The sequence below is a fragment of the Doryrhamphus excisus genome, chromosome 5, assembly GCF_030265055.1.
Source record: "Doryrhamphus excisus isolate RoL2022-K1 chromosome 5, RoL_Dexc_1.0, whole genome shotgun sequence".
Lineage (NCBI taxonomy): Eukaryota > Metazoa > Chordata > Actinopteri > Syngnathiformes > Syngnathidae > Doryrhamphus > Doryrhamphus excisus.
Window position 1 is genome coordinate 7,097,600 of NC_080470.1, and position 26,048 is coordinate 7,123,647.

The window sequence follows — 26,048 nt, forward strand, 5'->3', positions numbered from 1 at the left end:
GTGTACAGGTGACTATAGAGGTGTTATTTCATGTCTACAAGGCTCCAGTAATGGTACTTTGCGGAAATTGACTTCTCGCGGTCGGGTCTGGAACTGCGAGTCCACGGTAATCGATGCAAGGGTAAAGAGTCTTATTGGGAAAAAAAGGCAAATAAGACCCACAATGAAAGCCCTGGAGAGAATGTGACATGAAACTCACTTTGAAAAAAAGGTATAATCTTATCAGAGCATGGGCAAATGTACCACCATTTTAACAAAGCTACTTTTTGTGTGCGGCGCCACATGCTTCCAATGAATTGATATAATCATAATGTTCTATTTTCTAAAAAGCTGATGCTGACTTTTTTGCCTTCTTTTCGTCTGTTTTCAAAAACAACAACTAAATAGAAATAGAAGATATAGAAGAGTTTAGAATACCATTTCCTGCCCCTCGTTGTTTTCCAGAGCATTCCTGGAATGACGGATGTGTGTATTTTAAGGTGGACATTTATCCTAGCTGGTGATTTGGGGCCACTGTGGTCGGCAATGCCGTGTGTGTGTGTGTTGCCCAAGGGAACTTCAACATGTATTTCCTCCATGGATCCTCGGGGAGTCTACACTGTAATTACTGTCTTCAAACACTGTGGAAGAATATTCTTTTAACTGCTGGGGTGTCAACCCTACTCTGTGTTTTTGCATTTGCTGACGTATGCGTGTGTTCCTCAGTTCTTCCACACTAAACTCATCCAAGCATGCCTTCATGGACCTTTGTTTGTTCACTGTGGTAAAGTCATGTTGGAGTTGAAAAATGTTATATAACATGAGTTTTCTGCCTTCAATTAATGTCCTTTCAATCTTCAATCTTTGTGGTTTAGGTGAATAAGGGCAACTTTTTTTATTAAAAAAATTATGGTCAAGGAAAGATTCTGTTTTCCTTTCCACTTTCTCATGCACTCCATATCATTGTTAAAGATTAATTGCAATTAAGTTGTTATATATGATGGATTTACACCTTTTGGGAGAAGAAGAAATGTACCACTTCCACATGGAATGGGAGGAGAACCTTTTTTTTAACTTTGTCTTAATCAGACTCTGCCTTCATGGCTGCAAGTTAAGTTCATCAATGTCTCATCAATGTTTCATCAGAGAAACATTACTGAAGACTTTGAACATAGAACATAGAATGAGGAACAACTGTATGCATGTTAGGTGTGCCTAATAATCAGTGGCATGTCATCAATAATCTGTTATTATTGTATTATTGGGAACACTAACATTGTCAACATGTCAGACAATGTTAAATATCCTATATAAACACATTTTTATAGCATCAGTTAAACCTGATATTGACGCCAACTCTCAAATATGGCAACTTTTTTCCTTCATGCTTAGAGAATATAATAAAAACACTTGGTGGGTGGGGGGTACCCTGAAATAGGTTATCATATTTCAAGCATGAAAGGGTTTTAAAATGCCCTTACATGGTTGTTGTTCATATCTGGCAGCAGTATTGTTGGAAAAGGTCATTGCATACTGTATGTGAGCTACAACTAAGTCCATATTGCAGAATATGGATTTTTTTTAAATGAGTAAAGCACACAAAATTGGCAGCCATTCTGCAGCCTCCACTGACACAATAATGTCCAGAACCTGTGCAGAAAATCAAATCAGTAGTGCCATGAAATTAATAGGTAATAAGCGCCACTGTCTCTGCAAAGATACATAGAAACTGAAATTATAATTCATTAGAATGAACTATATTGATAACTATAGTTGACATTTAGAATTGCCAAGTATCCATTGTCCCATTATGACATTGCGTGCAGGAGTCAGCCAAAATAGCTGTAATGAAATCATCACTATATTGGCAGATTGTTGCAAACAGCCAGGAGTGCGAGTAGAGAAAAAAACCAAAAAAAACACGGGTAACATTCAAAACAGACAAATACCAGAGGCAAAAGTCACAGGACTATAAAAATAGAGAGGCCAGCTGACCACCACCAGTATGACGACTAACAATATTTTTGCACTGTGAGCCCAACATGAACTGAATAAAACCATAATTGATGGATGAAAATACAGCTGGGCAAACACCATGGGAAGGAAATTAGCAGATGTGGGAGGGGATGAGCTGATGAGACATATTACTGACATACTGGACAGTATGACTATATGGACAAAAGTATTGCCAAGAATGAGGTCAATGAGAATACGGTAATAATAGTACATGGCTGACAAACTGTTGTCGCTCATTAAAAAGTATTTAGTGGGTTTGGCTTTTGGCTTCTTCCACACCAACCTCATCCAGTCACGCCTTTATGCACCTTGCAGGTCAGAAAAGTCAGCGATCCATAATGGGAAAAAGTTTAAAACAGGTTACAGTGTAATGAGAGTGAAGACTGTTTTGAAAGTAACGCCATTAAAACTACAAATGGTCCTGCAAAGTAGGTGAGAAAAAATCATTTATGTATTGATTTCTCCATCCACCATCATCATCATCCATGTGTCCTTACAGCAAGCAGAGAGCGAGAAAGCCTGAGTTTCCCTTTGGATCACTCCCAACAGCCTCACATGTGATTGGCTCAAACTAGATCACATGGCTCTTTCTCATGCCCATACACGGAGATCAGGGTGGAGTATGGAAAAGGAGGCAAGAGGCAGTGTAGTGGAGGGTTCACTCTGCAGGGGACTGTGGAGGAAAGAATCAGTGGAATAGATGCTATACTGGTATATGACTTATTATTGGATATGTTTATTCTCACTGACAATGTTAATCCTTGAAGTCCTTTTAAATTAAGAGTTTTTTTTTTCGAAGAGGCAAATGGGAGCTGTCGTTGGAGATTCGCTTCAATTGGGGGAAGTTGTATCACTTTGTGTAGTCAAGGCGACTGCATCTCGTATTTACAGCTGGGGGAGCCCCGCTGGAGGCATCACTTGGTGACTTCTGTGAGTCTTGACGCTGGAGAAACGTTACTAAGAATGTCACAGCGATGCAACCTGAAGAGCCTGACAGCAGCTCTGTGTTGCTTCTACCACAAGAACTCTGTCATCACCGCGAAGGTGAGAAATGCATAGTGCATGGGAGCATTGTGTTTGTTTTTAGGCTGTTGGGAACATGCTGTTTGTTTTTAGATGGTAAATCTCATCACATTTTGCAGATTTGATTTCACGCAGACTAACCAGGCTGTGCTTTACTAATCTGTTGTCGTTTAAAGGAGCGTCCAACAGACAAGCCAGTCTTAATAAACCTCCCAAAAGTGCCTGGTGACACTTCCAGCCTGAAGAAAATCTAATCAAACTGAATGGTCCTCCTCTTTCCCTCACTCTGTCTGTGAGTTGAACACTGGGCTTTTATTATGCGGACCAGACACCCGCATAAATGAGCGACTGTGTGACTGTCTGACTGTGTGTGAAATACATGAGTGGCTTTATCCATAAGCAGTGCTGGCACACAGACAAGTCAGTGTGTGATGGCAAGGGTGAGACACAGATAGTTGTACATAGCGAGGTACCAAGATGAAGGTGATAGCCTTCGTGAGGGTGATTCATTGCTGACTTGGGTGATAGTTTGCCCCCTTTATGACGTCAGTGAAATGTACCAATGCCATTAGCTTGATTTGATGGAGCCGACGGTGGCGCAGCGACCCAAAGTTACACGGCGTTCCTTACTTAAATGGTTCAAATACCCTGGATGGGCACAAGTATTAGGACACCTGAAGGGGTGTCCAAACTGCATCTTGTGGCTACAAATAGCCCCCTATTTGTAGCCACGGTGGCAGAATCTAATGAGAAAAGGTCATTTTTTGAGAATAATTTATATTATAACTATTATGAGGAAAATTAGCATCATTTTAGCTGCATACATTTGAAATATAAAAGTCATAATTTATATTAAAAAAACAAAATTAGGCTGGGAAAAAGTTATAACATTATGGAAATAATGCCAAATATTATGGAAAAAGTCATAATTGTGAGAATCAAGAAGAACAGATTTAAATAAAAGATTTAAATTTAAATAAAAACAGCCGTAATTTTACAAGAAAAAAGTCAAAATATTAACAGATAAAAGTCATTCAAATGGGGAAAAAAGTCGAAATTTTACAAGACTAAGCTCATTATATGATGAGAAAAAAATAATGCAATTTAATTTTTTTAAACATGGTAATATGAGTAACAAAATAAAGTATATATTTTTGGAAAAAGTTATAGTTTGTTTAGTTAAGTTAAGAAGAACAGATTTAAATAAAATATTTAAATTTAAATAAAAACAGCCGTAATTTTACAGGAAAAAAGTCAAAATATTAACAGATAAAAGTCATTCTAATGGGGAAAAAAGTCGCAATTTTACAAGACTAAACATCGTAATATGATGAGAAAAAATAATGCAATTTAATTTTTTTAAACATCGTAATATGAGTAACAAAATAAAGTATATATTTTTGAAAAAAGTTATAGTTTGTTTAGTTAAGTTAGAGAAAAAGTTACTATATTATGGGAATACAGTCAAGAAGATAATTTACAAATACTACTGAGCATATCCAGAGTACATGTGTTGGTTTAAAATATCAAAGTGGCTCGGGCATCCTTTCATTTTTTCACTGTGTTGCCCTCATTGGAAAACGTTTGGACACCCCTGCTTTACAACTTCCTCAAGTCTGGTCGGATTTTTGCCAAGATTTTGGTCACAGTTATGATGCAATGGTACAGGAATTTTGTTCATTCATCCGGAAGAGCAATTTTGAGGCCAAAGGTCAGGGATTTGGAACACAACAGTCTGTCTCACAGTCTTTGTTCTAGTTCATACCAAAGGTTCTTCTACACCAGACTCATCAAAGGATGCTTTTAAGGACGCTGCCTTGTGCACTGGGACAAAGATGTTCCACAATCTGCATTGGTAGAGCTATCTTGGCACGATGAAAAAATAAAATTTAGTGTAATATTTATATTTATATTTAATTTTTACATGCTTTGCTCGAGAGGAGTCAGTTGAGGTGGCTCGGGCATCTAGTCTGGATGCTTCCCGGACGCCTCCCTGGTGAGGTGTTCCGGGCATGCCCAGCCGGGAAAAGGCCCCGGGGCAGACCTAGGACACGCTGGAGGGACTATGTCTTACAGCTGGCCTGGGAACGCCTTGGTGTCCTCCCGGTGGAGCTGGAGGAGGTGGCCGGGGACCAGGAAGTCTGGGCTTCCCTACTAAGACTGCTGCCCCCGCGACCCTAGTTAGGTCAGTAGGTTGCTATGCTATTGGCGGGCGTCTCTTGTGTCCCTGTCTGTCACCCAGTGACAGTTGAGTAATGTTTTGGAAAGAAAGAATAATACAAGTGTAAAGGTGACTAAGGGGTGTTATTTCATGTATTTTCAACAATACACATCACTGCCACCTGCATAAAAAATGGAAAGATGAATAAATTAAATGTTCACCTACAGTACAAATACACAATGAATAGCGCAAGTACTAGAACAACAAAACAGAAAATGCAAGAGTACCATTCACTCGACCATAATACCACTGACTTCATATCTGTTTATTGCCTTGGTGTGAAATGTACCGTAAATAGTTGCCACTAAATGTTCATCAAGGCGTCATCCATTGAGAATGTAATTGGTCCTGCAGGGAGTTGGTATTTCAGATTAAGAGGGTCTCCAAGTTAATGCTTAATCCAGAGGGTGATATAAATGTCTACAGAAATGTCACAGTACTTTACCCAGAAGTCATGTAGACCTTTCAGTGGAGGACAAAACACTGAAGCAGCTGGATAGGATGCTATTTGAACGGTTATTTACTATACTGAGTACTAGTATATGTTGTCACTTACAAGGTGACAAGCACTCACTCCGTTCATGCCGATGTTTTAAGGCACAAATCCGACAAGGTGCCAATGCACAGAGTGAATCTCTCCCTGTCTGTTTGGTGATAGGAGACAAAGGAAACAAACATGTGGCGATATATTGAAACCGGCAAAATGATCCTGTTCATTTTCATTTATGGTGCCTATGAGACATTTTTAAGTGAACCACTGCCATCAATAAAAGTAAATAAATCTTCTCTTAAATGTTAACCGACTTGACATCAGTTCAAATTCTGACGCTTTGTGAGACTTCACAGCAGATGAAGTGCTACCGTTTGCTTTCCAAAGAGCCTAAGGTTTTTTCCCGTTCTCTTTTCCCATTTTAATGTTGCTGCCATCTGCTTGTCTGGGAGGTCGCCATTTATCCAAAGAGGGCTTGCTTGTTCATCAGCCTTTATGTACCAACACTTACTACCACGACCCCTGCGACTTATTTTGCTGCTGTCGGGAAAAAAATGTGAGCAGAGACTTAGCGGATTGGTATTGTATGTTCATTTTCTAGCAGACATTTTCACTTCACAAGTCACAAGTCGGTGGAATCCTCTTTGTTGAGTATTTTAGCCTTAAAATGTAAAACCCTCAACCCCCCTCCGTCCCCAGTGCAGATAATCAGTATGACTTTTTGGAGCAAATCTTTTCTACTAGTCGACAGCTACTGTATGTCCACAGCCTATTTGATTGAACACTGTCAGAAATATTGTATAGGAGTACAAAGACAATAGCATTAGCATGCATTCCAACTGAATAAAACAGTAAGCCGTATTGCAGTAATTACCCAACACACTGATTTGCAAGGCTTCCTGGTTTAATGTTGTACAAAAGAACAATAGACAGTTCATGAGACTGGTTTCCAAAAAGGCTGTAGTACAGGACTTAGCCTGTCTGAAAGCCTTAGTTGGGATCTACTGGTTCTTAGATTTAACATAGGAAGCAGCATCCATTTATTTGTGTGTAAACAGGAAAGGTGGGCCATTTTTACGATGACAAGATTGCTCATCAAAAGACCCAGCTCACACCGTGGATGTATTCGATTGTCAAATCACCGTCACGGAAAAGAACCCAAAACCATCATTAGATAAACTGAACTGTTCAGAACTTTGCGAACTTTGAGTTCTGCTGACAGTTGGATGGACAACTATTGGAGAGACAGAAAATAATCTTTTGGAGCCCGTCGGAAAGAAGCGAAGATGAGGAAAAAGAGGAAATAACACAGACACAGCCAACCATAGACTTGTTGTTTCAGTGATAATCATGATGAGGGCCAAGAAAATAAGTTGATGGTTATCTGCCATGGCCTCCGTGGGAATTATTCATTCATTTATTTTCTGCCGCTTATCCTCACAAGGGTCGTGGGGGCGCTGGAGCCTATCCCAACTGTCTTCGGGCGAGAGGCGGGGTACACCCTGGACTGGTCGCCAGCCAATCACAGGGCACATATAGACAAACAACCATTCACACTCACATTCATACCTATGGACAATTTGGAGTCGCCAATTAATCTAGCATGTTTTTGGAATGTGGGAGGAAACCGGAGTACCTGGAGAAAACCCACGCATGCATGGGGAGAACATGCAAACTCCACACAGGGATGGCCGAGGGTGGAATTGAACTCAGGTCTCCTAGCTGTGAGGCTTGCATGCAAACCACTCAATCGCTGTGCAGCCCCGTGGGAATTAATATGATGCTTTTGTTGTTTATTGCGATTGAAAATGTTTAATGCAATTTGAGGATATTGTTACCTTGTGTAATTTACAAGCAAAATTGATTAATCGAGATCAAGTCAAGTCAAAATGTAACCAAACGGAATCTGCGCTCTCAATTGGTGTATACGGTATTTGAGGCAAATGGTGGTCACAGCAAATATTGACTGGTTTTCCGACCCCTTCGAATCACCCTAATACAGTTTAACTGCACATTTTGGAGTGGCCTTTTATTGTGACCAATTTCCATCAGCGTCAGCATCTTGATATGGCAACTTTAAATGTTCATTATAATGATGTTGACATCATTTTGGCATGAAAATAGCTCTTAAGTCTAACCCAAATGTATAGATAAGTTGTTGGGATCGTGTGTTGGGGTTGATAAAGTTGTATAACTATATTGTTTTGTATTGAATGAGCTAAATAAAATGATTCATCGATGAAAGTGGGCTGACCTCATGCATCATCAATTTAATCTAATTCAGTCTGAAAGCATTGAGAAGGGACGAGAAGGAGCAAGCTGCTAAACACTGACACACTCAAACACAGCACACACACACTTGTACGTATTATGCATTTCAAACACTACACAAAATACATACTGTATTATGGTTTGTTTTGTTGTTTGTTTTCCTGTTCCATTATTATCAGTAACATGAAGTACATGTAGCTCAACTTCTTTACTGAGGAGTCCACGAGAAATCAGCACAAGAACCGTTTCACTGCTAAGTGTCCTTTATATTTCAAAATTCTAATATTACCATATGACGCTATACAGGTAAATGAATACAGCTGCCAGATTGGAGGCGCACTCAGAGAGTGCATGACCCTGTGCCAATAAAAGAGAAAAAAAGGCTCCATTAAATGGCTCCACTCCAAGATTTACCCAGCTCTTCCTTAGAGTCCACTATAACATTATGTGAAGCCACCATTTAGTTGTTGCTTCATTCTCAAATGCTTTCCAGCGGTCATGGGAACTAGACATTGCTGTAGTTCTTTCCACTGCTGTACCAACACACACAGAAACACGCAATATGTCACGCCACGCTGCTCTGTGTCCACACTTGAAACAGGAAACAAACTAAATCAGTGCAGGAGCTTTATGTTGTTGTGTCCTGTAAACAAGATGTATGGGGAGACTCAAGACAAGGAGGGGTGACGAGGGTCTTTACAAAGACACAATGACCATCAGGGGCAGAGATGTAAAAAGGCCAAAAATAGGGGAACTTCATGGTTTACACTTATGGTGGCATTTCCATTATTATATACGGTGGAATCTCTGTTTCTGTCATTAATCCATTCCAAAAGGTCAGACAAAAAACAAAATGTAAGACATTTTTCCCACAGGGAATATCCAATTAATGCAATTAATCCATCCCAAACCCCAGAAATATGAACAAAAAACACACCTTGGAGAAAACAATGATAGTTTTACATGTATAAAACAATGCAAAATGGATGAATAAACATTTACTTCTGTTGATGAAGTGTTCATCATCATTATACACAATTGCCCGGCTGACTGTACATTATATGTCTCCCTTAAACCGTCCCCCCTGCCAACCTGTGTTACCTATGGAACCCTTACATTCCAACCTGTTGTAACAGACACTACCTTCATGCTGTGCTACAATTTGATTTTTCAACACTGAATAGTTTGTTAGGAGAACAAAAGGTGACAAAAATGGAGTTGTTCATTGTTCTGTGTTAGTTCTATGAACAAGTGAACCACACCTACACATAGTAAAGAATAATAAAAGGATTCCCTGACCACAATCTGTCTATAGTGTCCCACCGCTAAAAGAACTACTATCCATTCTTAGTGTTGCAAAACAAGAGGTTCCACTATACATACCTCCATATTAAGTATGGACTGGTCGCCAGCCAATTGCAGGGCACATCCATCCATCCATTTTCTATACCGCTTATCCTCATTAGGGTTGCGGGGGTATGCTAGAGTCTATCCCAGCTGACTTCAGATGAGAGGCGGGGTACACCCTGGACCGGTCGCCAACCAATTCAAGGGTACATATAGAAAACAAACAATTTAGTATCAGATTGGTACCAACATTTGCAGTGCCACCCACCCTTCGTACTAACTCACAATGATCACAGGGGACCATGTTCCATTTAGAGCGAAAGTAGAATGTAATCATATTACTGTTGAAACTGAGCCGGCCAAATGCACAGTAGGTGCTTCTGCCTGCGAGCTGCAGTCAATACCGTTCCTATATTTACGGGATATGATACTTATATTCAGTAATGGTAGTAATAAGTCTATTTGTAGCAGTGCTATTGATAATACGGAATCACTTTTTGTACACATTGACACACACATTGACTGTACTACAGGAAATGATCTTGATATAACTCGGATATAACTCACTATGGAGTATTAGGGCCACCTTGAAAAAAAAAATCAGATTTCAAGAAGGAAGTCGTAAATTTCAGAGAATAAAGAAAACAAGTTGTAGTTTAATGAGGAAAAAAACAGCATACATTTACAACTTTATTCTCATAAATACAAGAAATAAAGTCTTAATATTACAAGAATAACATTGTAAATTCATGCAAAAAAGGTTGTAAATTTACAAGAATAAAGTTGTACATTTTTTTGAATAAAGTCATGAGTTTGCAAGAAAAAAGGCAGAATATTACAATAATAAAGTTGCAAATTCACAAGAATAATTTGTAATATTTCGTGTCATACATGTCAAAGGGAAGATAGTGGAAAATTACGGGTTTCTTATTGTAAATTTGCAATATTATATATTTTTTCCTAAATCTCAGATTATTTTAATACACCGCCATAACATGCATTATGAGATAGCTATGAAAAAGGTGGACTTATGTGACCTTTGGCCTTGTGCAAAGGTAATATTACAACTTATTTATTCTTTTTGTCATCAATTTTTTATTTCATTCTCATTTTTTCCCCCCAAAACTACAAGCTATTTGACCTTATTACACTATAACTGAAAACGATTGTGTAAAGTTTATGTTTAGGGTCTGAGCGTGTTTGTGTGTGTGTGCGTCAGGTGTGCACATGTGCGTCAGGTGAGGGTGTGTATGAGGGCAGGTCGTTGGGTGGGGTCAGCCTACGGAAGCAGTCGGTGAAAAATGAAGGTGTAACAAAGAGATAGAAAATCTCTCAGGGGACGACGACAGTGAAGAGAGGGTGTGTATTGTGAGATGTTTGACAGAAGGTTAAGAGCGGCACATGCGTGTGTGTTTGAAAGAGGGCTGCATCGATATTGAAACACTTTGTGCGTGTTGGCTATGAGGAGCTTGTTTCAGTACGGGAGAGGTGGGAAACCATGCAGAGACCTAAAAGCTACCACGTAAGTGTGTGTGTGTCCCTGGTATGAGCATCCCCATTACAATGATACATCTGAGTTTAAATAATGCATAAATCTATTTTTAAAAGTAGTATACTGTATTATAAAAAACATGTTATGCGTGTGTTTAGGGTGTGTTCAGCGTGTTTGTGTGTAGTGGCTGTTGTGCTGACTCTTCATCCTGTCAGGTTCCAACCCACACCCGTACAATCAAAACTTCTAAGTGCTGAAATCAAGCTGTCTTCCATGCATATTTCATCACTTATCAAATGATACAGTACAGTCATATAATGTGTTTGCTATTGAAGCTCTTCACTGACACTGACTAAATTAGCAGCCATTTACAAAAGAATGACCCTCATATTGGTATATTTATTGCAGTTTTCCCAGGACCAGTTCATCCTTGACGGTCCGTCAGAGAAGCTTCGCAGAGAGCTGGAGGAGGAACTTAAGATGAACTGTGAGGAGCCAAGAAGCCATGCATGGTACTATGGAGCCATACCCCGGCAGGTAAAACATCATAAAATCACTCAGATATGTACTACCCGAGTGTAATATCCGGGATTTTTCTTCTTCTTATGTAATCAAGTCTTACAATGCAAATACAAAATGAATACTTCAAAAACTCAAACAATAAAACACATCTAATCAAATAGTCATTAGAATAATAATTTACCTTCAAGCCAGGCTAGGCTTCAGGCAATTACAATGTGTTAACTATGTACACAACAAATGTTTGGTGTATGTTTTGTGCATCATGGGTCATCCACACGGAAACCTGCGTTGGCCTTTCAAATGCATGATGTGGGTCTTTGAGTCATTCGGCCACCTGGGGGCACTGTTTGCTCAATTTCCCCCTCTACCTCTGCAACCAAATGGCTGCTCATGCTTTGACCTTGTTTACTTTCTGCACTTGAAGGCCTGTTTTTCATAATTTAAAAGAAAGTTTGAAGACATATAGAGGACTACTACATTAAACATGCTGATATCAATCCAATGTGGGTATACGTATATATCTTGTATATGCTGAGTGATTAAATAAATGACATGTTTGCACATTTACCTTCATGTATCAATCCTAGGTTGCTGAAAACTTTGTCCAGCGAGATGGCGATTTCCTAGTTCGAGATTTGCTGTCCAGTCCAGGAAGTTATGTTCTTACCTGTCAATGGCGGAATACAGCTCAGCATTTTAAAATCAACAGGAAGGTAAGACAGCCTGTAATTCATGAATGTTTGTTAGTCTATACATGTATTCATTCATAATAATTGGATTTATGCTCTTATTATTGAAGTTCCACATGGTACTTCATGGAAAAGATTACAAAAGGTTACAAAATCAGCAGGGGGCACAAATATGTATATTCCCCATTCTATGTACTGTATGGTACACTAAATGTGACTTTGTTGCATTTCACCCTCAGGTTGTGATGTTGAACGAAGCCTATTCCAGAGTGGAGTACCGACTGGAGCGAGAAGGATTTGATAGTGTTCCTGCTCTAATAAGATATTACGTTGGGAATAGAAAACCTGTCTCCCAGGTAGGTTTACTCCATGTTTTTTTAAGCATAATAAATAAAAAGCAAATCAGAAAAAAATCCATTAAAATTTCTATCACTACGTTGACAACAGTAATATTACCCTATATTCTAACTCTTGAGCACACCAGAATGTAAGCCAAATATAGTCCAAAAGCTGCTGCGGTCCAAGCAGTCAATTCTACACCTGATCAAACTTACTTAAGATTTTTCAGATCAAAACGAAATCGCTGCCTAAGACTTAAAATCATAAAATTAGCATCCACTTCACTATCTGCGCTCAAAGCATCATAGGAATTGTAGTTCTTTTAGCCGGAATTTACAGTCGTCTTGTAGTGTATACCTGACTTCCTTTCTGTTTCAGGTGGTAGGTGCCATCATATTCCAGCCGATCAACCGTGCACTGCCTTTACGCTGCTTGGAACAGAAGTACGGACTATCCAGCAATCACCGAGAGATGGGGCTGAGCGAACAGGAACGACGGCGTCAGAAGCGCCTCAGCCTCAACATTACCAACGGACACTCGCATGACAACACGCATAGCACGCATGACGGCACACACTACCACAATAACGGCATGGGCAGAGGAAGCCAGCTCAGGTCTGTAGAGAATGGATCATGAGCAAACGTGTTACTGAGACAGTTAAGTATCGTCTATGTGTTTGGATCTCCATAGATTGAAGGATCGCTGTGGCAGCCAACCAGCAAGTCTCAATCAACTCCAAGAGAGAAGGCGGCCATTAAAAGCGCATCAGTCAGAGAGCTTTCTACCACTCGGTAATAACATTTTATCACCTTTTGAAGAGACACCCTGGGAGGGGAATGTCTGAATGTGTTATTCTAACACCGGAACGAGCAGTGAATGTGTTTAATGTACTGTATGATAATGGTGTGTGATACCATGGTGGTGCTGTGCTGCATTGCTACAAAATATTGATTGTTGACACAGCTCTTGGAGTGAATATACAGTGCGTTTCTGACGTAATAATTTTTCACACTTATCTCCACAATCCAGGATCCAAACCACAGCACCATCATCCTTCAGATCCCCTTCTCCTCAGCCAGAATGCCAAGTCTCCGGTGTTTCGGACAGGAAGTGAGCCATTGCTGAGTCCATCTGTCCCACGGAGGTTGGCAGAGCCACTAGCAGGTCAGGGCACGAGGTGACAGATAATGACCACCTCAAACGTCAATATACTGTATCCAGAAATAAAGGATTACATAAGATTTCAGTAGCAAACACAGGAGGTGATCCACTACCAAGAGTCAATTTTAATTTCCTGACACTGCTTGCATATGAATTGGAAATTAAACTCTATTGTTTGCTCATATGCTGTCTCATTAAAAAGACAGCTTCATTATCACAAGTCTAACCCTATCTACATGGAAAGGAAGTAGGGTTAATGTAGCAACGTCATAGGATATGAATAATGACACCTAACAAAGGTTATACAGTTCTTGCTGAGTGAAATTGTTTCTTGCAGGTCAGCCCATCAGAGGCTCCGACAGCCAGCTGTGCCCCCAACCTCCACCCAAACCCAGTAAGGTGCCACTGACCAGGTTGCCTCGTTTCCCCTGCCCCCAGACCTCTTCCACCATCACAGAACCCTTATCGACCTACTCCAGCTTGTCTTCACCCACTCTGGACCCAACATGTGTGGACACTCATGTTTGCCCATGGCGGGTTGGAGGTAATCATTTGGATAAAATCCTTGAAATGGCCACAAATGGACTGACCACATATTGCTGATCATCCAGTTTATGATTGCAAACTGTTCTTTAACAGACCAATGTAATGTAGTTATTAGATCGCGTATGAAGTAATAAATGTTCTTCCACAGATCCTCCTATACTTCCAGCGAAGCCCAGCCATGCTGACTCAAGCTTCTCCAGTTGCGCAGTTCCACAGATTCAGTATCCAGACTCTGAACGCTTGCCACCCATTCCTGCAGACCTCAGGTCCTGCAGCCCACTGGGATGGAACGAACCAAAGTCGCCAACCCCAATCCCAGACAACGCCCATGAACTCGAGCAGCTGCCGTGCAGCTATGTTGAGAGATTGAAGCAAGAAGGGGAGGTTGGGACAGTGGATGAAGGGGAGAAATTGGGTGGGCGCAGAGGGCTGGACAGAAGCTCCTACCATCACGCCATTGCGGCTTTAGAAAACACAAGTGAGGAAGAAGAGGAGGACACAGGGAGGGAGGAGCAGGAGGAGGATGAGAACAGGAGCATTTTCCAGAGGCCGGTGGTAGAAACCGAGTCTGTGTTCCGGCCAACAGAGTTCAACTCTCGACTTCTCCCCGCGGAAAACAAACCGCTGGAGATGTTGGTTTTGAAGAGAGCCAAGGAGCTGCTGCTGAGCCACAACCACCACAGCATTGCCAGACACCTGCTGATGGCCGACTGCCAGGTACACATCTTATACGTACATATATCATACCATCACAGACCTTAGCACCTCGCCTAAGGTTAAACCTCAACCCTTGCACGTCACTCTAACCCCATGCTAAGCATTTTCTTCAAACCACGTACCACCCTTTGAATACTCACCAAAACATCTTTGCTTTTTTTTTCTCTTCATGTTGTTTTAAGCTGCAACGTGCAATGCAACGTGTTGTTATTGCTGAACCACAATGAACTTGCTGCTTCCTGGGGTGATTCTAGGACGCAGGTCCTGCTGATACAAATGCAAATAACTTTGTATGATTCAAAGCTGACTGATATAATCTGATATGAAGGGTAGTATGGTAGTCATTCATTTTTAACAGTAACTTCATTCCAAAGTGGCGAAAGGATAAATAGATAATAGATAATGTAGCGGGCAGCATGCACATTACGTCCATTGCTATGGTAGTGTGGGTCGATCACTTAAGTGTCACTTTGTAGATGTTATATGACATCAGTCAGCCGACAATTAAAATTTTGGACGATGAAATGGAGAGAAATTGTGTTGTTTTTCTTTTCAAGGTTGCAAGGATACTTGGAGTGTCTCCTGAATTGAAAGGTCAGATGGGTGTTGCTTCTGGTCTGGAGCTGGTCACCCTGCCACACGGTCGACAACTGAGGCTGGACCTGATGGAACGGTACAACCATAAACACATTACATACACTCTGGTGTAGTGGTTCACATTGCTGGCTTTCCCCAGTCAGTCGGCTATGCTTGACTGTCCATGTTGTAGTACAGAGATTACAGTAATGGTCAACTTCAACAAAAATTATATTGATTTTTCTCTTCTTGAAACCTGCAGCTTTTTTTAGTCAAAGCAAACTTGTCTCAAAATGCTGAGGTCAAAGGTGAATTTCTTCACCATACTAAGCACGTACACAAATAAATTGTCAAAGTAGTTTAGAACACTATATTGCCGTTAGGTTGAACTGTACATCCAACTTTGCCTTTTTCCCCCAACAGACACCACACCATGGCAATAGGTGTGGCTGTGGACATTCTGGGATGTACGGGCACTCTGGAGGAGCGGGCATCGACTTTGAATCGCATCATCCTGGTTGCACTGGAGCTGAAGGACACAGTCGGCGACCTGTTTGCTTTCACAGCCCTGATGAAAGCTCTAGAACTGCCGCAGGTAACACACACACACTAGGTTTACAGTATGGTTAGACAGTATGACTAGGTTGTGACATCTCCATTAACTTCAGAACTATTAATGTTATGTTTTTTATTATTATTAATGTTAACTATTATGAGTCGGTGCGTTAAGGTCGAGCTTGTTAACCCATCGCAAAAGGTCATTACTCAATTGAACAGGCCGACTCACAATGTCATCTTACAGATAACACTAACCTCATCACACAGCAACTTAACACTCAAAAGGTAGCTAAGAAACAACAATACAATACAATAAAAATAAATTTGTCCCATAATGCATTTCATCTCAGCAAAGCATTTCAGTGGTTATGCCTGCCACTGCGCTGCAATGATGTCAGCCTCCCTCTGGGCTCCTCTGGTGGCCAGTGTCAGTTATACAGCATTGTTTACATGCAGAGTGTATTATAATATTTTTTGTATACATACGTACTTTTATGTATTAATGGAATGTTGATTACCAGAGTTAACAAATGAAATCTGTGTTTGTTGTACAGATCAGTCGTTTGGAGAACACGTGGACCACTCTGCGAAGGAAGTACACGCAGACTGCTATCAGCTATGAGAAGACACTTAAACCTTTCTACAAGAATCTCTATGAGGGAACAGGTATGAAATAGATACTACTATCATCAAGCACAAATCACACAAGGTTATTTGTAAACAACCACCATTTCGATTCAAACTCGCAACCCCAATCGTTTCAATCTGAGAATCTATTCAGACTAATCTCCATTTTGATTGTGCAGGCATACCTATTGATGAGTGTTTATCCTGACCTTTTAAAACTCTCTTTATTCTTCCTTCATTACGTGCAGCCTCCTCTCCTCTGATGGTCTGCGTCCCGCTTTTGTTGCCCCTCCTCACTTTGATGGAGCGTCCATCCATCACACCGGAGGGGGCGGAGCTTTGGGAGACCAGTGACCAGGGCTGTGACATCATGCTACGTCACCTGGAGGCTGCTCGGGCCGTTGCACATAATGCACAAAGCTACACAGACAATGCACAGAAGATCATGCATGGTAAATCAATACTTTTTGTAATACAGTGGATACCCGCACATGCGCGACTTGGCATGGCCCATAATTTTTACATGTCTTTATGTTTATGTACTCGTTTTTAGGTTTCCAATGTGATGAAGATCTGCTGGAGGTATTTAAGACGGACTTTCAGCTACGGCTGCTTTGGGGGAGTCGTGGCGCTTCAGTCAATCAATCAGATCGCTACAGCAAATTCAGTCTCATCCTCACGGCGTTGTCAAGGAAGCTGGAACCCCTCACCAAAACGCAGACATTAATTTGACATGGCAACACCATACGGACTGTTTGAATGGTTTTATTTCAGCCATACAACCTAAAACTAAAAATAGAAATATCAGCACAAGATGAGGGAAGATGTATTCATCAGCATTGGACGTTTCAGTGTGTTCTCTGTTTGACTATAGTATGCTCAACCGCTCTGTTTTGCCGCCACATCTTAAAAGAAAGCTTACCTGAAGCAAGAGCAAAGTTTCCTTCCTTCCTGAAGGGCTATGCTCACTTTTCACAATGGATGTAATATTACAACTTATTTCATCATAAATTTACGGGAAAAAAGTTGTAACACTACAAGAAAAAAAAAGTATGACTTATTTTGTTGTAAATTTACGGGAAAAAAATTGTAACATTACAAGACGAATGTATGACTTATTTTCTCAAAAGTTTACGGGAAAAAAGTTGTAACAACAGGAAAAAAGTGACTTATTTTCTCGTACATTTATGAGAAAAAAGTTGTAACATTACAAGAAAAAGGTCTGACTTATTTTCTCGTAAATTTATGTGAAAAAAGGTGTAATATTACAAGAACAAAAGTTGTAATATTATAAATACAAAGTCGTACATTTACGAGAAAAAAAGTCATACATTTATGAGAAAAAAAGTCAAAAATATATGAGAATAAAGTAAGAAATAAACAAGATAAAATAAACAAGAAAAAGGTCTGACTTATTTTCTTGTAAATTTACAGGAAGAAAGTTGTAACATTAAAAGAAAAAAGTATGACTATTTTCTCGTAAATTTACAGGAAAAAAGTTGTCACACTACAAGAAAAAATTGACTTATTTTCTCATAAATTTACGGGGAAAAAGTTTTAACAATACAAGAAAAAAGGACAACTTATTTTCTCGTAAATTTATGTGAAAAAGGGTGTAATATTACAAGAACAAAAGTTGTAATATTATAAATACAAAGTCGTACATTTACGAGAAAAAAAGTCATACATTTATGAGAAAAAAAGTCAAAAATATATGAGAATAAAGTCATAAATGTATGAGGAAAAAAGTGTTAATGTTACAAGAATAAATAAGTATTTTGTGTCATACGTGTCAGAGGGAAAACAGAGCATAGCCCTTCACGAAGAATTTAGAATAAAATAATTTATTTAAAATTGTTTATTCTCGTACATTTCCGACTTTATTCTCAAAACCTCCAATGTTTTTTTCAATGTGGTCCTAATACTCTGTTGTGGGGGGGGGGGGGGGGTAATATCCTGGGATAGTCACATGACAACCACTCCCTAATGACTGAGTGAGTTAAAGTCATTTAAAGTATCAGTCTGGGTTCTTATGGGTTCAATTTAATCCACACAAAAGAGGCTGGCAGCACTTGTACTGTGTATTGTACATTTAAAGTCATTTCATATTTACAGTGTGTTTCCCGAGCATAGTTGACTGTCAATGGCCCTTAAAGAGATGAAAACGAGGAAGATATTTGCACTTTCTTGAGAGCAGACGTCTGTGTATAATGTCTATAGAAGTATTTGTAATGAAGTTGTTGATTTCAACTTCTTGACACAAAACTAAATCTAATGTGACGCTTTCCTCCACACGGATTGTACAGTAAGGTTGTTTGGCAAAACACACACAAGCATATTCAACTGTCAGAGACTAAAATTGTACATATGTGTAACACTGACAAGTTCATATTTGACTGTATATAGTTGAGGCAGAATATAACTAAAATAAAGATGTTAAATAATTTGAATGTTTATATTCTGAACTACTGTGGTAAAGTTCAATAAATGTGGTACATGTGCTTTTCTGTGGACTTTCAATGGGAATTAATTATAATATACAGTGGACAGATTTGAGGATTTTTGGACAGACAATTAAAATGTTAACATTTTTTTTCTCTTGTTTTGCCCTGCAGAAAATACATTTCATTCACCCATTCACTAAGAACTGTAAATACTTATCCAAAAGACGACGTAGCCGAAGTCCAGCCAACATATTAAAGAGGTTCCAACAATGGGCACACTTTCCGGTGTAACAGTTTAATTTCGTTTAAATCAGGGGTGGGCAAACTACAGCCCGGGGGCCACATCCGGCCCGCCAAGTGTTTCAATATGGCCCGCCTGTTTTTTCCAAATATTTCATTTGAACTCAACATACAACCTGGCATCATGGCTTGGGCCAATTTTTTGATGGTTGAGGTAGCTGCTTTATCAATTTCGTTATTTGATGTGGTCTGTTACAAAATGCTCCTGTAAAAAGGGACACAAGCACATAATAATAATAATAATAATAATAATAATAATAATAATAATATTAATATTGTTGTTAATAATATTAATATAATAATGGTAGTAATATTATTATTATAACAAAATAATAATAATAATATAATAACATTACTATAACTAATAATAATAATATTTCTAATAAAAATAACAATAATAATAATAATAATAATAATACATTGAGAAACACACTTTACATCAAATAAATGATTTCAAAGTGCACATATAGCAGATTGCATGACACTTTTACATGTAAAATATGTGTAAAAATATAGGTGTAAAAATGGACTGTTATGTGTAAAATACTACATAATCACCCCCGTCAATTTTGTTAAATCAATGCGGCCCGCCAGTCAAAAAGTTTGCCCACCCCTGGTTTAAATTGATTGGTCACGCCTGGAGAGTGGGCGCATGGATGACGTCAGAGAAATGCGACTCTAGTATATAGGTTGGCGGGCTTTTTTGTGTGTTTTTGTGTTCACAAAACGAAGTCCACATGTCCTCTCAAGTTCCTGAGTTTTTGGCCAAAAATAGCGACTTCTCTCCGTCCTGCACACTAACAAACAGTTCACTTTTGAGTTAGTTTATCGCCCATCAGAATAATAAATATGAACGTGGCACAAATGACAGCTGATCTTCAATCACCTTTACCCCAAACGGTGAGCTTCCGTTAGCTTGCGATCCTCTTGTTGCATTTCCACACGCTTTGTGGCAAAGTTTTGTATAGCAATAACTAATATTTTCCTCCAGTACATTAAGCTTCTGGTACATTTGTCATTTTGTCAATACTGCACGACTAAGCTGTCCAAACTAAGTACTTAGTATAAATGATTGTAGCTTGCTACCTCTGGCATCCAGCAAAAACATTTTCATTGTTCATTGCTCACTTTATTTCATCAGTATTTTAGTAGATGGAAAAAAAGGCATTTAGTCTACAAACTGTGACAACATTCAACGTGTAAAAAAGGGTGCATAAGTGTATATGGGAGAGAAAGTACTGCCATTGGTTATTACAACAAATACAAGATGGTATAAAACACACGCGAGAACCTGCAAAGACATGTTGCACTCTACCTACATGTTTGTTTTTATTTATGTTATGTTCTACTGGGAGTTGACCTTTTGTTTTTCAATAACAGTTTAAGAGAACATATGTACACGTGATGTATACGTTTACATGTAAAGTCTGCAGGATAAACTGGATCGGAACGGATTTCAAATAAGAGAATGCCAGAATGCCATTTGTGTTTTTACTGCAGATTATGGCAGTAATTCACATCACATTATATTCAGTTGGAGTCAAAGCCTCACAGTATATATTTTTTATAAATACCGTGTGGGTTAAATATTAGAAAGGATCAGCATGAAATGCATTTATTCGCGAAGAGAAGGGGAAGTTTCAGCTTTATGTTATAATTGTAAAAAACTAAAGCAAACAAAAAACAACTCCGACCCTGAGTGGATTATTAATTCCATCTCACATTCTTTATTCAACTTCCTTAACCTGGCTGTGCTGCATCACTGATGTTAATCTGTTCAATCGGTTCATCTTTGGAGTATTTCTACTTGTGCATCAAAACTCACACTTCGAAGACCAGTTATTTCACCACTGAAAAGCAAGTTCATTTTCCGTTTTTCATAAAATGGCCAAAATACTAAGTAGCAATATACATACAAATCCATAGAAAACTTGATCTATGAAAAAGGCATTATCAGAAACCATAGAAACAGGTCATGCTGTACCATTATAATAAAAAAAGTGGGCAATAACAAAGATACCAATATTAATGTGTATTTACTTTCTCAGTGGTCTCATTTTTTAAATATTCTCTTGCGCTTAATTGGCAAAAATATAGCATTAAAAGGTAGTGGATCTATAGGTTAGTGGGCTGAGGGGTGTTTAAGTAGCCTCTACAGCATCATTATGCACATTTCACAGTTTCATCATAATAAACAAAAAAGATTTAAGGCGTGGTCACATCTTGTTTCAATTACCTTGGGAGACATTGGTTTGTTTGAGTCAGAGTAAAGATCAACAGATGTAGTGTAAATGCTTTAGCTGACCGAACACACACTCATACACACGATTCTGAAACACCAGAGGAATTGCTTTAAACAATATAGAAAACCATGCAAAATATTGTGACAGTTATTATAAAAAGGCGTATGAAATAATCTAAAGCAGAGGTGTCCACAGTTCTTCCACCGAGGGCCACATATTGGAAATTGAAAAAGATGCAAGGGCTCTCATAATCTTTATTCCCATATTTTTACTTTTTCCACAAGCTAATTGTACAAAAATTAAATAGTGTTATTTTTCCTCATAATATTACGGCATTATTCTTCTAAAATGACGAATTTCTTGTTGAAGTTTTTTCTGGTAAAATTACAAGGATACAGGCCGGAAAATGCCCCGGGGTATACTTTGGACACCCCTGACCGAGGGAGATATAAAATCACCAGAGGTTTTAGTGGTCGGGCCACACTAGAGAAAACACACCCCTTCATTTCATCATTCTTTCATTTGAGCAGAAACGCTGTAGTACTTCAGGGCAAAGTGCATTGGATTCATTCAAACCTTGTTGTCTCCTGAAGAGTGTCAAACAAACACGGCTAAACAATCACCACGGAAACACATTCAACATATTAAAAAAGGTGTGAATATATACAAATCATTCAATGATTAAAAAATAATATCACGCACGTACCAAGGGAACTTGTGCACACGTCTGGTTGTTTAAAACTAAACTGCTGTTCAGGTACACCTCAGTGGTACATGTGTGACTGTGTCATCACATTCAGAAATATAATTGATTAAATGAGGGTGGGGGCAAGTGGCTATGAAGATGTTGCAGCCAACGAGTGCTGATGGGAGATGGAATCAGTCAGACACACTGAAATATCTGGAAGAACAACAGCAGCTTTTAGGGCAGAGTCTGCTGGGGAAAAACACGGGAGATCTTCTTTCTTGCTGTTTGGTAAAGAAAGTCTGCCGCCCGCTGGTGAGAGGGTGGTATTGCCACAAAAGAGAGGAGGAGAGAAAAAGATAGAGGGGGGGTGGGGGGGGGGGGGTAGATAGTCCTGCTATCTGTGGAAAAGCAGTGATTTCACCTAAATGATGGGAGATGGTACACAAAACTCATGCTGGAAAAACACAATCGTAGCACGCAAATGTCGGCTGGAGCATCAGATAAGATATGAGAGACATTTATGGTATGTTAAAGGCATGCGGCTTAAAAGTGGATGACACACAGGAGGCAGGCGTGAGGAGCAGAGTGGCTCAGGCAGGCAGGCATCACCAATAGAACACAGATGGCCATAAAAGTGATGAGTTCAGTGGCATGGCGCTGATATTGTTAGTGGCAGCAAATATTCTAGTCTTTACTACACTTGGAATAGATTATGTCCTCATTTCTGGAATTGCACTAGAAAACAAGATTTATATTAATTCTAGAAAAATAACAGTCTTGTGTAAAAATGCATTGTTGAATTCTCCCCCAATGCTGTGTGAGGAGCGATTTAACTACCCTGCAACTACCGCCCTGCATACTCTAGGCCTGAGAATCACTGGACTTTTGCATACAACTGAACTATAGAATACATCAAAAAATCTTCCTGCTTGCTTTATTTGTTTATAGCTTAAAACCTTCCTTTAATGGCCAATCGAAGGATACTATGCAAAGTCAGCCATAAATCAGCTATTTTAGAAGTCCTGTGGACCTCTCCAGTGTGTACACCTTAGGAAACTATTGTCAACTACTTCAATCTACCAGCCTTTCCTTTTCTTTAGAAAGCCAGAAATGCTGCAGTCGTTATGGAAGTGTGAGCATGCAGACATGCAAACTTTTACTCTTTTCTTTCCCTCTCTACCTCTCTCCTTTTCGTCTCTCTCTCGTGCTCACCCCCACCACCAAAATTCAGCAATCAGCGAGAGCCCTCCACCAGCCAAATCAAATCGCCTGGCCACCCTGCAGCCCTCAGGAACCTGCACAGTCATATAAAAGAGAGATTATTACGGTAAGTTAACACAACGCAGTCATACAAAGACACAATCACATTCACATGAGGTTGCGTCGGAATCTGAACCAAATCAGAAGGAACAAAGACAATCATGAAAAAAAGAGAATCTCATGTCTTAGTACAGCAAGCATTCATTCACATTACACTTAACTGCCGACTGTAGTAGATCCAATGTATAACAGATTTATAGCTACATACAAATAAGGCCTGAATCGCATTTGAAAAAAAAAATCCTAATTGTCCTGTTCACGCTGACATAAATACGGGTACATCGACAGTGTGAATTGACAGCGTGAAGGTATCCATACATTATTTCTGATAAGAAAACGATTCAGTTAGACTAGGTTTTGGTGACCTTCTGTATCCATTATCCCGTCATTATTTTATTTTGCTCATCATCCACTATCTTTAAATGAGACATGAACATACGTGTCTCTCTTTTGTGTGAGTTCTAAAGATATCAAAACAGATAAAAAGAGACAGCTCTTTAATACACGTAATGGGACACACCTACAGTGTGCCGGCTAAAAAGACCGCCATTAAAACATCTCTAAAAACCTCCAACTGTGTTTTATAGTTTTAGATGCACGCTGTGACCATGTAGCGACAGGCACATTCATGTTAACATGCAATACTTACAGTAGTTTTGTTTTTAAGCATTAACAAAACCTCCTTCCTGTACTCATTGATTTCACATCGCAACATAGAAACGAACGCTAGACTTAGCGTTAACTTTTCCAAACTCAAAACAAAAATAGCAGCAGCTCAAATATGTATCTAATTTTTTGGTAGTAGCCTGAGGCATTGAGAGTGCCGACGGGTTGCAGGCCAGTGTGTGGTGAAGCTAGTCACTATCCAGTGTAGTGTAGCAAAATGTTAATATGGCAGTACTAAGAATAATAACAATGTTGCTGTAGCTTGGTTACACATTACATTAGATGTAAATGGCCCATTGTTTGCACTTTTTGGAGTTTTTTTCCCCAGAAGGCGGTTTCCCATTAAGTGCATTCTTAGCAAAGTTTTTTAAATCTGTTTTTATATCTTTATAACACACAGAAAAGAGAAAGACATATGTCAAGGGTCTGCTCCAGAGCCGCATGTGGCCCTTTTATTCTTATTATTCTTTAGTCATCCGATCTGACACAGTTATGAGCCTTTCAAAGTTCTGCATCAAAATTGAGCTAGTGCCATGCAGTTCTCCACCAGAAAGGCTGGAACTAATTGATGTAATAACCCATTTATTGCAAATGATGAATCCAAAATCTTATGGAAGGCGATTATTGGGTGGCAACAGGTGTGGCTCGTTACTCTAGCAGGAGAAGGAACGTGACAATACATTTATATATTTAGCGGCACCTTCAATTTTGTGGTCAAATAGGTTTTGTGGCTCCTAGTGGGTTTTAATTTTGTTGAAACGGTTGCCGACCCCTGACATATGTAGTATGTGTTCATGTCTTACATAAGGATTGTGGATGATAGGCAAAAGTGCACTTTTTCCTTTTAAAAAGTTGAATTAAATATTTGTGGGATTACTTTATGCGATGCTATACAAAAATATAACACTTACAAATGTTCATCCGAGCTCTAGACTCTCTTTAAATGAATTGTTGTATAGAATAAGAAAACTTAAATCGTGTACTAAAATGCCATGGATCACACACACACACACACACACACACACACACACACACACACACACACACACACACACATCAGAAAGACACTTCACATTATGTGAACAAGTGAATTCGTACAGCATATAATCAAACATTTGCAGTTAAAAAAACAAAATCAAGAAAGTCATTGAAAACTAAAAAAAAAAAAGATTGTTTCTAATATATTATATAAAAAAATTCTTTAACACTGTGATCAGTATGAGGCAATGTACAGTGTCTCAGGCACATAAAGAAATGCCTTAAAACAAGATGCACATCACTCAGAAACACTCACCACAGTAGCATCAGTTCCATAGACATGACGGGGGGTGGGGGGGGGGGGGGGGGGGTTGAGTGTATACAGAGTTAGCGCAACAAACAGAAGAAAGGATGAGCGATGGCGAGAAAAACAAAATAGTGAAATACATGACTGTGTCCGTATGGATGTTCAGACACTTTCTGTCTTTCTTCTTTTTCATCTTATCTTGAGGAACAAAGTGCAGGCTTGGTGAGAATGAAAAGGAGATGGTACATAGGACATAGGCTAAATGGAGTTTCAGATATAGGTGACAGCACCTTTGCAGTTCTTCTCCATGGTGATTTCTACATAGGTGGTGGGGACGTAACCTTCCTCCCCACTCTGCTTCCTGGCCCTCGTCCAGCCGTCACCTTTATCCTCCTCAATGATATACAAGACCTGCAGGCAAAGAGAAACCCAATTGATGCCATGACAATGAAATTAACAGCTGGTGAAAACTTCCGGTCACTTCTTGCTTAAATTGTTGGTTCTGTATTAAAACCCTACTCGTTTAAA

At 39.3% G+C, this 26,048-nt stretch overlaps 3 protein-coding genes across 12 annotated transcripts in view; 1 reads left to right on the forward strand and 2 right to left on the reverse strand.

Annotated features, from left to right (window-relative positions):
* Window positions 1-9,467, reverse strand: part of hps3 (HPS3 biogenesis of lysosomal organelles complex 2 subunit 1) — a 52,977-nt gene extending 43,510 nt beyond the window's left edge. The window contains exon 1 of the mRNA XM_058073024.1: window positions 9,384-9,467. The gene's annotated coding sequence lies outside the window, so the exon portion shown is untranslated. The remainder of the gene's footprint in view (window positions 1-9,383) is intronic.
* Window positions 1-18,504, forward strand: part of bcar3 (BCAR3 adaptor protein, NSP family member) — a 50,285-nt gene extending 31,781 nt beyond the window's left edge. For 5 of the 7 annotated variants that reach the window (XM_058073015.1, XM_058073014.1, XM_058073018.1 and 2 more), the window contains 13 exons: window positions 11,248-11,376; window positions 11,949-12,074; window positions 12,290-12,406; window positions 12,768-13,003; window positions 13,080-13,180; window positions 13,419-13,553; window positions 13,888-14,094; window positions 14,245-14,813; window positions 15,371-15,486; window positions 15,813-15,984; window positions 16,502-16,613; window positions 16,823-17,026; window positions 17,128-18,504. In XM_058073015.1, the coding sequence (XP_057928998.1) occupies window positions 11,248-11,376; window positions 11,949-12,074; window positions 12,290-12,406; window positions 12,768-13,003; window positions 13,080-13,180; window positions 13,419-13,553; window positions 13,888-14,094; window positions 14,245-14,813; window positions 15,371-15,486; window positions 15,813-15,984; window positions 16,502-16,613; window positions 16,823-17,026; window positions 17,128-17,306 (2,403 nt within the window). In that variant the 3' untranslated portion in view covers window positions 17,307-18,504. Of the gene's footprint in view, window positions 1-2,160; window positions 3,040-11,247; window positions 11,377-11,948; window positions 12,075-12,289; window positions 12,407-12,767; window positions 13,004-13,079; window positions 13,181-13,418; window positions 13,554-13,887; window positions 14,095-14,244; window positions 14,814-15,370; window positions 15,487-15,812; window positions 15,985-16,501; window positions 16,614-16,822; window positions 17,027-17,127 lie in introns of those variants that run through there. The other 2 variants (XR_009129838.1, XM_058073020.1) reach the window with 2 other exon arrangements.
* A 1,387-nt stretch (window positions 18,505-19,891) lies between these two features.
* Window positions 19,892-26,048, reverse strand: part of fnbp1l (formin binding protein 1-like) — a 34,032-nt gene continuing 27,875 nt past the window's right edge. The window contains exons 17-18 of one of the 4 annotated variants that reach the window (XM_058073131.1): window positions 25,811-25,931; window positions 19,903-23,544 (exon numbers count right to left, since the gene is read on the reverse strand). In XM_058073131.1, coding sequence (XP_057929114.1) covers window positions 23,537-23,544; window positions 25,811-25,931 — 129 coding nt within the window. In that variant the 3' untranslated portion in view covers window positions 19,903-23,536. Of the gene's footprint in view, window positions 25,932-26,048 lie in introns of all 4 variants that reach the window. The other 3 variants (XM_058073130.1, XM_058073132.1, XM_058073134.1) reach the window with 3 other exon arrangements.